General features: G+C 36.4%; 2 protein-coding genes across 2 annotated transcripts; both read right to left on the bottom strand.

The window, feature by feature from the left end:
* Positions 1-884: 884 nt before the first annotated feature.
* On the bottom strand, positions 885-7818 carry LOC131977254 (CD209 antigen-like protein E). The gene is made up of 6 exons (XM_059340466.1): positions 7690-7818; positions 7028-7117; positions 3216-3296; positions 2904-3028; positions 2721-2821; positions 885-1701 (listed from the first exon to the last, which is right to left on the bottom strand). The coding sequence occupies exons 1-6, from the start codon at positions 7793-7795 to the stop codon at positions 1554-1556; spliced, it is 651 nt and encodes a 216-aa protein (XP_059196449.1). The 5' UTR covers positions 7796-7818; the 3' UTR covers positions 885-1553.
* Positions 7819-9890: 2072 nt separating this feature from the next.
* Positions 9891-15785, bottom strand: LOC131971739 (CD209 antigen-like protein E). Its single transcript, XM_059333354.1, has 6 exons — positions 15657-15785; positions 14994-15083; positions 11462-11542; positions 11150-11274; positions 10965-11065; positions 9891-9933 (listed from the first exon to the last, which is right to left on the bottom strand). Exons 1-6 carry the CDS (start codon positions 15760-15762, stop codon positions 9891-9893), a joined length of 546 nt encoding a protein of 181 aa, XP_059189337.1. The 5' UTR covers positions 15763-15785.
* Positions 15786-16038: the final 253 nt, after the last annotated feature.

Here is a 16038-nt window from a genome sequence, read left to right as displayed (position 1 = left end):
TCTGTTTCTATTCCCTTATCTGCTTCCGCCCCCTACTGGACATAGTCAGAGTTTCAAACCACTAAACAGTGAAGTGGCAGAAGAGTCATATGATGAAAACAGACAAAAGATGTGATGATTCAGTTATCTTCTTTAATCAAAAAAACCTTGTTAATATCTAGTAAAGTCAAATGGATTCAGCTTAAACACAGCAAACTTTTTAGTTTTTATGGTGACTGTAAATAGATATCATGAGACCTTTTCTAGCAGGAATAACATTACAAAAGAACTGAAACAAGTTTTCTCTAAAAGATCACCAAAAATACATTGTAGAAAGAAACTGTAGAAACAGGCATTATCCTCAGAATGTGAACTTTCCAAGAGAATGGATCAGTTTACGAGAGTTTCTGTTAGAAAAAGTCACTAGAAGGAAGCTGAGAAATGTGAGATTTCTGCCAAAATCAATTTATTCGACATGTCTCATGTAAAATGTCGCTAAAAATAAACATTTTGGAATAACTAGATACTGTTATAAACATTAAATTCTTCACACTGTGAAGCCATGATTGGTTTTGTTGAGACAAATAGTAAAGTGGCAAATATTCACGTAAAAAATACCACATCATATTAATTATGTGAAATGAAAGATTAACAGTTGTCAGTAGCTTTCAAAACTACCCAAAGGGTCAATCAAGAAGAGTTGAAGAGGACTCAAACTATTTAGTTTTGTATGATTAAGGTATAATCAAACCTCTTCGTTAGATCAAAAATATTTCCTTCATGTTTAACAGAAACCAATGTGTCTTTAGGACAGTTCATTTGCAAAAACAGATAAAAGACATTCTTATAATGAATAGACCAGTTAAATTGATAGTCCTTTGAGTTCTCTGTTTAGTGTTGTTAAGAAATGACCAATGCTGTTGTTGTTTCTGTCGAGTGCGGTCTCATATTTTGTCTCGATGGTGTCACCATCATCACGGAGCACCAACATTAAAATTAATCTTCTGGGGGAATTTCATGTAAATGAAAATGGAGAATTTATAAAAAAGACAACAGCTTTATAATCATACTCATCAGTATGTGTTTATTTATGCTGGATAAGCATCACACTGCGTACAGGATTTTATACAGTTGCTACAGAAAACCTTTTCTTTTCCAGCAGTGTAACAAGTAATATTTTCACCAAATTGTTAAATTAGGAGAAGGATTTATATCAGCCTGGTTCTTAGATCAGATCAGTCTCTTATGGAAAGCAAAAATGTGCAGTAACAAGCGAAAAAGATAAACAAACAAAAACACACAAACTTAGAACTATATAGCTGAACATAGCAACTTAAATTGATGGGTACATTGATATACTGTTTTTAAAGTATTCTTCTGATGACAGCTGGCGGGTACTGAGTAGAAATAACATGAATTCTCATAATAATTATGATACTCATGATTCTCAGCGGTCAAAGAAGTGATATATGCATTTGCGAAAGCTTTTTTTTTTTTTTCTATGGTACTGAGGCACTTTACTTGCAGCTCGGCCATAATCAATGTTTCACTTGTTGTCTTTAGAGTTTGGTGAGTTACGGAGCCAGCGTCTTTTCACAGATCCAGAATAGAGTGTTGTTACACGGTACATCATTCCAGCTCTCGTTTTTTTTCTTTATTTCAACCTTTATTTCTCCACAGTCTTCGCCTCCTGCATTGTTAGGCTCACCGGCGGCCCAGTAGCTGAAACCCCAATAAACAAAGAACAAACTTTATATGAAGAAAACAACAGCAGAAAGCAGGATTTCAGCAGATTCAGTTGTAATCAAACTATTTAATGGGCATTTATCATCGACTATCATCCAGTAGTTTGAGTTTTGCTTTAATGCAAACAACATAATTATGCAACTTCCAGATTTAAGCATTATTTGCATTAATTTACTTTTTTTTGAAACTCTCTTTTATCACGTCTAACCTAGCCTTTTTTGCTCTAACCTTAGAGAAGTAGTTTTGTAGCCCAAATCGAACAAAACTGACACTGAAATGTAACAAATTATTACTGATTACTATTAGAAGGTAGAGTAGGCCTCTACTTGCCCATTTTATGGGATGATAAGTGCTGATAAATGCCCATTTCATAGTGTGATAACATCCAGATCAGGGAGAGAAATGTAACTGTTAATTTAACGTGTTTCTGTTAAAGTGGAAGCACATTTGAAGTGAAAATTTGAAATGTTACATTGAAGAAAATGCAAATTAGAGATGTTTCCATCAACTGGTTTAGAGCGAATAAACAAAGCTGCATCAATGTGCTTTCATCAGAAGATGGCGGTGTAATGTATTTCTGTTGGCTAATCCATCAATAAACAGTAGAAGAAGTAGAGATTGTGCGAGAGAGAGAAAAAACAACAAAAAAGAGTTTGCTAATCGGACAACTTTGGCCACCCACGAGAAAATAGAAAGAAGTCTTCAGGAAATGAAGTAATTGGTCAACTTATAATTGTTCTTTCATGTCAGAAAGCAGCTCATGTGTCTTGTGAGTTAAATATTCGCTACATCAGAACTTATTCGGAAAAAATGTTTCCATCTCCCAAATGCATTAAGTATTTGTCAAAAAAGACAAAAAAAAACACCTCAAGTGAGCGTAAAAACTTTGTTTAACTTTGTTTGTTTGTAAAAATGCAAATTTGGTGTTTCAATCAAGCTTTTCTTATGCTGTGATGCAGATCTATTAGAGAGTGATTAAAAAATAATATGTGTACCTTGTGGTCAGCGGACTCCCATCCACCCATTTCCACACTCCCTCTGTGTCTCGGTCAGTCAGTCCAATCCAGATGGGCTTTTGGAAACGTCTTGTGAATTCCTTGTTTACAAAGAGAAACACACTGTCACAGTTTCTCACAGCTTCTCTTGACACACAGATTCATAAACACACACACACACACCTGCTCTTCTATGCTGTTGATGATCAGCAGGTCTGCGTCTCTCTGCTGACAGTCACTTCTGCTGTCCTGCCAGGATTTCGTCGATGAGGAAATGTAATATAAACTATCGCTGAAATACATCCATCCTTGGCGGGAATCTTTAGGAGATAGGATTGGAGATAACAAACGGATTGAGGTGAATACACATATTGTCTAGTGTTATTATCTAATTATCTAGTATTAAATGCAATATTTTACACCAATTGAAACCCAGACAAGAAGAAATAACAGAAAAAATAAATGGAAATTGACAGTGTATTTTGTTTTACTTACCTAAGACAGCCAGCATCCTCTTTAACTCGTCTCTCTCTTCAGTCACGTTCCTTAAAATGGCCTCAGTGTCGACTGTCTTATCTTTACAACGACCAGAGATAGCAGAAAGATAAACACATTTTAACTGTGGTTTAACACTGAAGTTATCTCAGGTTGCTATTTTGATTCACTGTAAAACCCAATTTATAGTTTCAATTTAAATATTTGAGTGTCAATGCTGCGAAAGAATTTTATGTCTAGACAACAAGGGAAAAGAAGTTACCTCAAATGATTCTTGCTATTTGACTCAATATTTTATTGTAAAATGACTTTTTGCACAAATCTTGTTGTATTGAAAAGGAAAATTTTGTTATAATAACAAACAAGCAACATTTGGTTTTACAGTGTTGGAGAACATCTAACAGCCTGACATGACAATAAGGGCAAACAATATCTTATTATGATTTTAGCAAAAGAATATCTTCCTCACTTGTGTTTGGATATTCTTGTAAAAGCAGTGAGATTACTTTTGCATGAAGGGAATCAGGAACAAAGATAAAAACACCAGATGTTTCTTTTTTAAACATTTATAACATTTAAAAAGAAACTTTTTTTCTTTTAAAGCAAGAGACAAAGATGAACTCAGAACTGTCGATCTTTGACTGTAATTTTTTCTTCCTTATAATTTGATAATGACGTTCTCACCCCTTCGCAACATGATGTTTTATTTCTATATTTAAAGTTGAACTGCCTTCTGATATTCTGTTCTCAGGCTGCTGACAAACCACTACTTCACTGGCATAACCAAGCAATCTTTGCACAATAATATGTTACTGAAAAGTACTTGTAGAAAACTATAAACGAAGGCAGGAACTGTTCTGTTCTTGAAGGTGCATGCAAGGAGACCAGCCAGTAGAGAGTGGCAGTTGTCTAGGTGTGACATCACAAGGGCCTGTACCAGGAGTTATGTTGTATGTTTGGTCAGGTAGGGTCTGAGCTTCCAAATGTTGCATAGGGAAAATCGAGACCATTGGGCAGTTGTGGCCACATGAACCCTAATGGTCAGTTGGTCATCAATCAGGACACCCAAGTCTTTCGTGCAGAACTTGTGGGCACAAGTTGATCCAAGCTGAGCATTAATGACGATATAGAGCGGGACGGGACAGAATGACAAGAAGGTCAGTCTTAAAGAGTTTGAGCTGAAGGTTGTGGTTTGTCATCCATCTATAAGTAGCGGCAAGGCAAGCAGAGATATCGGCCGAGACAGTGAGGTCGGACAGGAATAGCTGGGTATCATCAGCATAACAGTGGTAAGAGAAACCATGAAAAGAGAAAAAAGATAAGTCGGTTTAGCACTGACCCCTGAGGTACCCCTGTTGATATGATGTGCTGTTTGGACACTTACCCCTTCCAAGATACTTTAAAAGTTACAAAGCTCTGTGAGTTTAGAGAAAAGGATCTGTTGAATGGTGAAATTACTATTTCCAGGTCTGTCATATGATGGTATGATGTGATTGTAAATATTGCTTTATTTTATTGTTATTAGTTTTTCTTTTCTTTTAAAATGAATAATAGAACTATAATAATTTATTGTAATTATTGCTTTCCTTATCTTGTTGTCTTTTTTTCTGATGCTTGCTTTGGCAATATATACATTGTTACGTCATGCCAATAAAGCCAATTGAATTGAATTGAATTGATGCCATGGGGCCCAGAAAGATATAATTACAATTCATTACATTTTTACTTTTAATTTGATAATGATGTTCTCAGCAGTTCTCAACATGATTTTTTGTTTCTATATTTAAAGCTGAACTGCCTTCTGATACACAACATCCCTAAACTTGACTTGTTCTCAGGCTGATGACAAACCACTGCTTCTCTGGCACAGCCAAATAATCTTTGCACAATATGTTACTTCTTGTAGAAAACTAAAGGCGAGAACCAGCTTCTCTCGCCAAACACAGTGATTCTGTTACAGACAGTAGTCCAGTCTCAGTAGAGTGATCCCACTTGAACCCAGACTTCTTTGGATGGTACAGACTGTTCTCAGAAAGGAATTTGGTGCTCCAGTACTTTTGATTTGGTAATTAATTAACGGAGTCATGATTTCTGGAAAAGAGACTTTGCTAATGAGTTTTTCAATTCACATCACAAGAAAAGTGCTATCTTGTCCCATTATATTCAGGAGACGGCCGGCATATCTGTGGCAGATATCTCCAACACGCAGCTACTCACATCAAAACAATCTAGAGTGATAAATAACAGCTATGAGATCGATTTTGGGGTGAACAGAGCCTTAAATTTAGTGATCTTCATACTGATAAAATAACACAATGGAAACATAAATAGAGTGATAAGTAATGGCCATAGCTTGTAAATGTAATTATTCAGACTGTCATGGTGGCCAGTTCATTCTGGTCTTATAATAATAATAATAATAATAATAATAATAATAATAATAATAATAATAAGTATAATAATAATAATAATAATAATAATAATAATAATAATAATAATAATAATAATAAGATCTATTCAAAAGAATATCTTCCTCATTAGTGTTTGGATATTCTTGTAAAAGAAGTGAGATTCCTTTTACAAGAAGGGAAGTCATGAACAAAGATAAAAACACCAGACTACAAACATGTTTATAAAGTTTAAAAAAAAAAAGTTTTTAACTTGGATTAAAAAAAAGCTTTTAAGGAAAGAGATTAAGAACTCTTGATCTTTGACTGTAATTTTTACTTTCTTATAATTTGATAATGATGTTCTCAGCAGTTCTCAACATGATGTTTTATTTCTATATTTAAAGCTGAACTGCCTTCTGATACTAGCCTGGGTATACCCAGACTGCCTTGCGCGCTCGAATTTAATTTCGAACCTCCATCCAGTCTGGCAACCAGGAAGGTTTCTTAGCCCTGTTTTAGGGATCCAATCACAGAGCGGGGAGGGACGGCAAGACGATGACGCGTACTACTCGGCACTTGGAAGCTTGTAGTTTTCCGGATCCAACATGGCTGCTGCAGACGCGAAACTCTCTTTAGCTGTAGATGGTGTTTTAAATAGTTTAGAGCGAAAGTTGAAAGGCGAAAGGTCTTTCGGCGGCTCCGCTGTCCCCCGGCTCGTAGCGAGTTCACCGATAGCGGGGCTATTAGTGCCGCTAGTGCTAGCGGCACTAATCACCGGCGGTCTCGCTGGTGATTAGCACCGAGCCGGCGAGACCGCCGGTCACCGCCAGTGATCTGGCTACGAGCCGGGGGACAGCGGAGCCGCCGAGTGACCCGCAGCAGCTTGTTTATTGCCCATAAAATCAGTGGATGTGTGTGGCTGAATGACATGAGGGGGAATAAAGCGTGAAAATAAATAATCTTGCAGAAAGCGAGAACTGGAGAAGCAAAGCAGCAAGCAACACTCTCTCACAGACACACACACAACAAACATCCATTTCTGTAGCTCGACTACGTCATCTGGTATAACTGATCTGATTGGCTAAGAGCTACCTACAGACGCTTTTGATAGACATTCTAAGCGCCCAATAAACGGCTCCGGAGGATCGTAAACCACACCTCCTCTACGGAGAAATGAACGGCAGGTGTCCAGACCAAATCTCAAATGAGATTTGGTCTGGTGTTAGCCAGGCTATTCTGATACACCACTTCCCTAAACTTGACTCGTTTTCAGGCTGATGACAAACCACTGCTTCTCTGACACAACCATAGGCTGTATAAAAAAGGGAAACAACCAAATAATCTTTGCACAATAATATGTTACTTAAAAGTACGTGTAGAAAACTATGAAGTGTGAAAATGTGGAGACACACTTTAACTTACAGAGAGTGAGACGCAGTGAAATGTTGAGAGAAGCTTGAAGGATACACAAGAGTCCAAAGCTCAGGAAAACAAGCCGGAACAGATTTCCCCCTGTGTGCAGAAATCAGACAGAAACAAAGAAAAATAACAAACAATATTGTAATTTTTAGGCAACAAGGCCTGATGATTGTTATGTGGAGCAAGAAAACTATCAAAACAATTTTCATTTTGTACCCTGATTCAATATATGTTAAACGTATGTCATTTGTTGGAGTCATTTAAAAAAACGTTTTTTATTTTATTTACACACATAGATAGAAATGACTAATGTTTTGGTGTGAATTTGGATACAAGTGGGTACAATACTCTTATAAATCTATCACCACTGTAAGTGTTTGTGCACTCTCCTCAACAATTAGTGTGTACAAACATGCAAGAATTGCTCTCATCTGTGTGGGAGATGTCATTGATATATAATAAAATACAAATAGTGATAACAAGCAAATAACAGACATCAACAACATCACATTCATCAAAAAAAAAGTATCATGTATAAATGGTCACAAAATACAAAATATTGACATAAAATACCAAAAGGACACTTTCACTGCTTCTTTGCTAGATTTTTTTCTTAAACTTAAATATTAAAAATTGATGAAGCACTCATAGCATTTCTGTCTCACCAGTCCCTGCAGGGTCAGTGTAACTCTTCAGGGCGACACTTCTGGCTGAAGCATCAGGAACATTTCCCAGTTCTGTGATGATCTCTGATTCATCTCTACAAACCATGTTTTACTTACATGAGAGTGATGCAGAATTCTTCTGAGACTGCTGCCTATGATTATCTGCTTTATCTATTGTATGCTGCTTAAAGTGCTTCCTCTTTTTAAAGTAATTTTTTCTTTCTTCCTCAATTCAAAGTTCTTCATACTTGAGGTTATTGTGTTGCACCAGGCTAAAACATGTAACCACTCTGTGGAGGCTCTTCATGCTTTGTGGAGACAAATATTTATTTCCTTTTGTTTAACCGTGACACAAACTGCATGCACAATATTATGGATTTTTAAAATATAAAAAACTAATCTCTACCCTCTTGCATTTGCACCATTACATCTGTTACTATATGGCCACATTAGCATACATATTTACTATTTTAAAAAAAGTCTAAATTATAATTTAGAAATATTCCAACTTGAACTGAAATGTCTTTTTAAAAAAAATTTTTTTACGATACCCATTATGTAAATTGATGGGGTAAATGTGTGATTGTCTGTCTCTATGTGTCGGTTAAGCGGTTAAGGATAATGAATGAGATCAAACTGTTTCTATTCCACTAAACAGTGAAGTGGCAGAAATGAAAGCTGGTGCGACTTTGAAACTGGAATCTTGATAGAAAAGACAATAAAAGTTAAGTTATTTGCTATATAAATAGAAGAGTTATATGATGATAACAGACAAACGATGTGATGATTAAGTTCTCTTCTTTAATCAGGAAAACCTTGTTAATGTCAAGTGAAGTCAAATGGATTCAGCTTGAACACAGCAAACTTTTTAGTTTTAGTGTTGACTGTAAATATATATCATGAGACCTTTTCTAGCAGGAAAGACATTACAAAAGCACTGAAACAAGTTTTCTTTAGAAGATCACCAAAAGTACATTGCAGAAAGAAACTGTAGAAACAGGCATTATCCTCAGAATGTGAACTTTCCAAGAGAATGGATCAGTTTACGAGAGTTTCTGTTAGAAAAAGTCACTAGAAGGAAGCTGAGAAATATGAGATTTCTGCCAAAATCAATTTATTCAACATGTCTCATGTAAAATGTTGCCAAAAATAAACATTTTGGAATAACTAGATACTGTTATAAACATTAAATTCTTCACACTGTGAAGCCATGATTGGTTTTGTTGAGACAAATAAAGTGGCAAATATTCACGTAAAAAATACCACATCATATTAATTATGTGAAATGAAAGATTAACAGTTGTCAGTAGCTTTCAAAACTACCCAAAGGGTCAATCAAGAAGAGTTGAAGAGGACTCAAACTATTTAGTTTTGTATGATTAAGGTATAATCAAAACCTCTTAGTTAGATCAAAAATATTTCCTTCATGTTTAACAGACACCAATGTGTCTTTAGGACAGTTCATTTGCAAAAACAGATAAAAGACATTCTTATAATGAATAGACCAGTTAAATTGATAGTCCTTTGAGTTCTCTGTTTAGTGTTGTTAAGAAATGACCAATGCTGTTGTTGTTTCTGTCGAGTGCGGTCTCATATTTTGTCTCGATGGTGTCATCATCATCACGGAGCACCAACATTAAAATTAATCTTCTGGGGGAATTTCATGTAAATGAAAATGGAGAATTTATAAAAAAGACAACAGCTTTATAATCATACTCATCAGTATGTGTTTATTTATGCTGGATAAGCATCACACTGCGTACAGGATTTATTTACAGTTGCTACAGAAAACCTTAAACTTTTCTCATTGTTCAGCAGTGTAACAAGTAATACTTTCACCAAATTGTTAAATTAGAAGAAGGATTTATATCAGCCTGGTTCTTAGATCAGATCAGTCTCTTATGGAAAGCAAAAATGTGCAGTAACAAGCGAAAAGGATAAACAAACAAAAACACACAAACTTAGAACTATATAGCTGAACATAGCTACTTTAATTGATGGGTACATTGATATACTGTTTTTAAAGTATTCTTCTGATGACAGCCGGCGGGTACTGAGTAGAAATAACATGAATTCTCATAATAATTATGATACTCATGATTCTCAGCGGTCAAAGAAGTGATATATGAATTTGCGAAAGCTTTTTTTTTCTTTCTATGGTACTGAGGCACTTTACTTGCAGCTCGGCCATAATCAATGTTTCACTTGTTGTCTTTAGAGTTTGGTGAGTTACGGAGCCAGCGTCTTTTCACACATCCAGAATAGATTTTTGTCACACCGTTCATCATTCCAGTTCTTGTTTTTGTCCTTTATTTTGAGAAAGCAGGATTTCAGCAGATTCGGTTGTAATCAAACTATTTAATGGGCATTTATCATCGACTATCATCCAGTAGTTTGAGTTTTGTTTTAATGCAAACAACATGTAACTTCCAGATTTTAGCATTATTTGCATTTATTTTACTTTTTTTTGAAACTCTCTTTTATCACGGCTAACCTAACCTTTTTTGCTCTAACTTTAGAGAAGTAGCTTTGTAGCTCAAATCGCACAAAACTGACACTGAAATGTAACAAATTATTACTGATTACTATTAGAAGGTAGAGTAGGCCTCTACTTGCCCATTTTATGGGATGATAAGTGCTGATAAATGCCCATTTCATAGTGTGATAACGTCCAGATCAGGGAGAGAAATGTAACTGTTAATTTAACATGTTTCTGTTAAAGTGGAAGCAAATTTGAAGTGAAAATTTGAAATGTTGCATTGAAGAAAATGCAAATGTTTCCATCAACTGGTTTAGAGCGAATAAACAAAGCTGCATCAATGTGCTTTCGTCAGAAGATGGCGGTGTAATGTATTTCTGTTGGCTAATCCATCAATAAACAGTAGAAGAAGTAGAGATTGTGCGAGATAGAAAAAAAACAACAAAAAAGAGTTTGCTAATCGGACAACTTTGGCCACCCACGAGAAAATAGAAAGAAGTCTTCAGGAAATGAAGTAATTGGTCAACTTATAATTGTTCTTTCATGTCAGAAAGCAGCTCATGTGTCTTGTGAGTTAAATATTCGCTACATCAGAACTTATTCGGAAAAAATGTTTCCATCTCCCAAATGCATTAAGTATTTGTCAAAAAAGACAAAAAAAAAACACCTCAAGTGAGCGTAAAAACTTTGTTTAACTTTGTTTGTTTGTAAAAATGCAAATTTGGTGTTTCAATCAAGCTTTTCTTATGCTGTGATGCAGATCTATTAGAGAGTGATTAAAAAATAATATGTGTACCTTGTGGTCAGCGGACTCCCATCCACCCATTTCCACACTCCCTCTGTGTCTCGGTCAGTCAGTCCAATCCAGATGGGCTTTTGGAAACGTCTTGTGAATTCCTTGTTTACAAAGAGAAACACACTGTCACAGTTTCTCACAGCTTCTCTTGACACACAGATTCATAAACACACACACACACACACCTGCTCTTCTATGCTGTTGATGATCAGCAGGTCTGCGTCTCTCTGCTGACAGTAACTTCTGCTGTCCTGCCAGGATTCCTTCGATGAGGAAATGTAATAGAAACTGTTGCTGAAATACACCCATCCTTGGCGGGAATATTTAGGAGATAGGATTGGAGATAAAAAACGGATTGAGGTGAATACACATATTGTCTAGTGTTATTATCTAATTATCCAGTATTAAATGCAATATTTTACACCAATTGAAACCCAGACAAGAAGAAATAACAGAAAAAATAAATGGAAATTGACAGTGTATTTTGTTTTACTCACCTAAGACAGCCAGCATCCTCTTTAACTCGTCTCTCTCTTCAGTCACGTTCCTTAAAATGGCCTCAGTGTCGACTGTCTTATCTTCACAACGACCAGAGATAGCAGAAAGATAAACACATTTTAACTGTGGTTTAACACTGAAGTTATCTCAGGTTGCTATTTTGATTCACTGTAAAACCCAACATATAGTTTCAATTTAAATATTTGAGTGTCAATGCTGCGAAAGAATTTTATGTCAAGACAACAAGGGAAAAGAATTTACCTCAAATTATTCTTGCTATTTGACTCAATATTTTATGTTAAAATGACTTTTTGCACAAAGATAAAAACACCAGATTTTTCTTTTTTAAACATTTATAACATTTAAAAAGAAACTTTTTTTTCTTTTAAAGCAAGAGACAAAGATGAACTCAGAACTGTCGATCTTTGACTGTAATTTTTTCTTCCTTATAATTTGATAATGACGTTCTCAGCCCTTCGCAACATGATGTTTTATTTCTATATTTAAAGTTGAACTGCCTTCTGATATTCTGTTCTCAGGCTGCTGACAAACCACTACTTCACTGGCATAACTAAACAATCTTTGCACAATAATATGTTACTGAAAAGTATTTGTAGAAAACTATAAACGAAGGCGGGAACTGTTCTTATCTTGAAGGTGCATGCAAGGAGACCAGCCAGTAGAGAGTGGCAGTTGTCTAGGTGTGACATCACAAGGGCCTGTACCAGGAGTTATGTTGTATGTTTGGTCAGGTAGGGTCTGAGCTTCCAAATGTTGCATAGGGAAAATCAAGACCATTGGGCAGTTGTGGCCACATGAACCCTAATGGTCAGTTGGTCATCAATCAGGACACTCAAGTCTTTCGTGCAGAACTTGTGGGCACAAGTTGATCCAAGCTGAGCATTAATGACGATATAGAGCGGGACGGGACAGAATGACAAGAAGGTCAGTCTTAAAGAGATTGAGCTGAAGGTTGTGGTTTGTCATCCATGTATAAGTAGTGGCAAGGCAAGCAGAGATATCGGCCGAGACAGTGAGGTCGGACAGGACTAGCTGGGTATCATCAGCATAACAGTGGTAAGAGAAACCATGAAAAGAGAAAAAAGATAAGTCGGTCTAGCACTGACCCCTGAGGTACCCCTGTGGATACGATGTGCTGTTTGGACACTTCTCCTTTCCAAGATACTTTAAAAGTTACAAAGCTCTGTGAGTTTAGAGAAAAGGATCTGTTGAATGGTGGAATTACTATTTCCAGGTCTGTCATATGATGCTATGATGTGATTGTAAATATTGCTTTATTTTATTGTTATTAGTTTTTCTTTTCTTTTAAAATGAATAATAGAACTATAATAATTTATTGTAATTATTGCTTTCCTTATCTTGTTATCTTTTTTTCTGATGCTTGCTTTGGTAATATATACATTGTTACGTCATGCCAATAAAGCCAGTTGAATTGAATTGAATTGATGCCATGGGGCCCAGAAAGATATAATTGCAATTCATTACATTTTTACTTTTAATTTGATGATGATGTTCTCAGCAGTTCTCAACATGATTTTTTGTTTTTATATTTAAAGCTGAACTGCCTTCTGATACACAACTTCCCTAAACTTGACTCGTTCTCAGGCTGATGACAAACCACTGCTTCTCTGGCACAGCCAAATAATCTTTGCACAATATGTTACTTCTTGTAGAAAACTATGAACAAAGGCGAGAACCAGCTTCTCTCGCCAAACACAGTGATTCTGTTACAGACAGTAGTCCAGTCTCAGTAGAGTGATCCCACTTGAACCCAGACTTCTTTGGATGGTACAGACTGTTCTCAGAAAGGAATTTGGTGCTCCAGTACTTTTGATTTGGTAATTAATTAACAGAGTCATGATTTCTGGAAAAGAGACTTTGCTTATGAGTTTTTCAATTCACATCACAAGAAAAGTGCTATCTCGTCCCATTATATTCAGGAGACGGCCGGCATATCTGTGGCAGATATCTCCAACACGCAGCTACTCACATCAAAACAATCTAGAGTGATAAATAACAGCTAAGAGATCGATTTTGGGGTGAACAGAGCCTTAAATTTAGTGATCTTCATACTGATAAAATAACACAATGGAAACATAAATAGAGTGATAAGTAATGGCCATAGCTTGTAAATGTAATTATTCAGACTGTCATGGTGGCCAGTTCATTCTGGTCTTATAATAATAATAATAATAATAATAATAATATCTATTCAAAAGAATATCTTCCTCATTAGTGTTTGGATATTCTTGTAAAAGAAGTGAGGTTCCTTTTACAAGAAGGGAAGTCATGAACAAAGATAAAAACACCAGACTACAAACGTGTTTATAAAGTTTAAAAAAAAAAATGTTTTTAACTTGGATAAAAAAAAAAGCTTTTAAGGCAAGAGATAAAGAACTCTTGATCTTTGACTGTAATTTTTACTTTCTTATAATTTGATAATGATGTTCTCAGCAGTTCTCAACATTATGTTTTATTTCTATATTTAAAGCTGAACTGCCTTCTGATACTAGCCTGGGTATACCCAGACTGCCTTGCACGCTCAAATTTAATTTCGAACCTCCATCCAGTCTGGCAACCAGGAAGGTTTCTTAGCCCTGTTTTAGGGATCCAATCACAGAGCGGGGAGGGATGGCAAGACGATGACGCGTACTACTCGGCACTTGGAAGCTTGTAGTTTTCCGGATCCAACATGGCTGCTGCAGACGCGAAACTCTCTTTAGCTGTAGATGGTGTTTTAAATAGTTTAGAGCGAAAGTTGAAAGGCGAAAGGTCTTTCGCCGGCTCCGCTGTCCCCCGGCTCGTAGCGAGTTCACCGATAGCGGGGCTATTAGTGCCGCTAGTGCTAGCGGCGCTAATCACCGGCGGTTTCGCCGGTGATTAGCACCGAGCCGGCGAGACCGCCGGTCACCAGCCAGTGATCTGGCTACGAGCCGGGGGACAGCGGAGCCGCCGAGTGACCCGCAGCAGCTTGTTTATTGCCCATAAAATCAGTGGATGTGTGTGGCTGAATGACATGAGGGGGAATAAAGCATGAAAATAAATAATCTTGCAGAAAGCGAGAACTGGAGAAGCAAAGCAGCAAACAACACTCTCTCACAGACACACACACAACAAACATCCATTTCTGTAGCTCGACTACGTCATCTGGTATAACTGATCTGATTGGCTAAGAGCTACCTACAGACGCTTTTGATAGACATTCTAAGCGCCCAATAAACGGCTCCGGAGGATCGTAAACCACACCTCCTCTACGGAGAAATGAACGGCAGGTGTCCAGACCAAATCTCAAATGAGATTTGGTCTGGTGTTAGCCAGGCTATTCTGATACACCACTTCCCTAAACTTGACTCGTTTTCAGGCTGATGACAAACCACTGCTTCTCTGACACAACCATAGGCTGTATAAAAAAGGGAAACAACCAAATAATCTTTGCACAATAATATGTTACTTAAAAGTACGTGTAGAAAACTATGAAGTGTGAAAATGTGGAGACACAATTTAACTCACAGAGAGTGAGACGCAGTGAAATGTTGAGAGAAGCTTGAAGGATACACAAGATTCCAAAGCTCAGGAAAACAAGCCGGAACAGATTTCCCCCTGTGTGCAGAAATCAGACAGAAACAAAGAAAAATAACAAACAATATTGTAATTTTTAGGCAACAAGGCCTGATGATTGTTATGTGGAGCAAGAAAACTATCAAAACAATTTTCATTTTGTACCCTGATTCAATATATGTAAAACGTATGTCATTTGTTGGAGTCATTTAAAAAAACGTTTTTTATTTTATTTACACACATAGATAGAAATGACTAATGTTTTGGTGTGAATTTGGATACAAGTGGGTACAATACTCTTATAAATCTATCACCACTGTAAGTGTTTGTGTACTCTCTCCACAACAATTAGTGTGTACAAACGTGCAAGAATTGCTCTCATCTGTGTGGGAGATGTCATTGATATATAATAAAATACAAATAGTGATAACAAGCAAATAACAGACATCAACATCACATTCATCAAAAAAAAAAAGTATCATGTATAAATGGTCACAAAATACAAAATATTGACATAAAATACCAAAAGGACATTTTCACTGCTTCTTTGCTAGATTTTTTTCTTAAACTTAAATATTAACAATTGATGAAGCACTCATAGCATTTCTGTCTCACCAGTCCCTGCAGGGTCAGTGTAACTCTTCAGGGTGACACTTCTGGCTGAAGCATCAGGAACATTTCCCAGTTCTGTGATGATCTCTGATTCATCTCTACAAACCATGTTTTACTTACATGAGAGTGATGGGAGCTTTTAATGCAGAATTCTTCTGAGACTGCTGCCTATGATTATCTGCTTTTTCTATTGTATGCTGCTGAAAGTGCTTCCTCTTTTTAAAGTAATTTTTTCTTTCTTCCTCAATTCAAAGTTCTTCATACTTGAGGTTATTATGTTGCACCAGGCTAAAACATGTAACCACTCTGGTTTACCTACAAAGTGGAGGCTCTTCATGCTTTGTGGAGACAAATATTTATTTCCTTTTGTTTAACCGTGTCACAA

The sequence above is a fragment of the Centropristis striata genome, chromosome 1 (genome assembly GCF_030273125.1).
Source record: "Centropristis striata isolate RG_2023a ecotype Rhode Island chromosome 1, C.striata_1.0, whole genome shotgun sequence".
Lineage (NCBI taxonomy): Eukaryota > Metazoa > Chordata > Actinopteri > Perciformes > Serranidae > Centropristis > Centropristis striata.
The sequence above is the reverse complement of the archived record's forward strand: the minus strand, read 5'-3'. Positions and strand labels throughout refer to the sequence as shown.

What these genes read in the sequence shown, in the direction of transcription:
- LOC131971739 (XM_059333354.1), bottom strand. Translation starts at nt 15,762, where the DNA reads ATGGTTTGTAGAGATGAATCAGAGATCATCACAGAACTGGGAAATGTT. An exon ending in CACTGACCCTGCAGGGACTG is followed by an intron (nt 15,084 to 15,656) that starts GTGAGACAGAAA and finishes TTCTGCACACAG; the next exon opens with GGGGAAATCTGTTCCGGCTT. An exon ending in GAGGATGCTGGCTGTCTTAG is followed by an intron (nt 11,275 to 11,461) that starts GTGAGTAAAACA and finishes ATTCCCGCCAAG; the next exon opens with GATGGGTGTATTTCAGCAAC.
- LOC131977254 (XM_059340466.1), bottom strand. Translation starts at nt 7,795, where the DNA reads ATGGTTTGTAGAGATGAATCAGAGATCATCACAGAACTGGGAAATGTT. An exon ending in TCAACAGCATAGAAGAGCAG is followed by an intron (nt 2,822 to 2,903) that starts GTGTGTGTGTGT and finishes TTTGTAAACAAG; the next exon opens with GAATTCACAAGACGTTTCCA. An exon ending in GGGAGTCCGCTGACCACAAG is followed by an intron (nt 1,702 to 2,720) that starts GTACACATATTA and finishes TTGGGGTTTCAG; the next exon opens with CTACTGGGCCGCCGGTGAGC.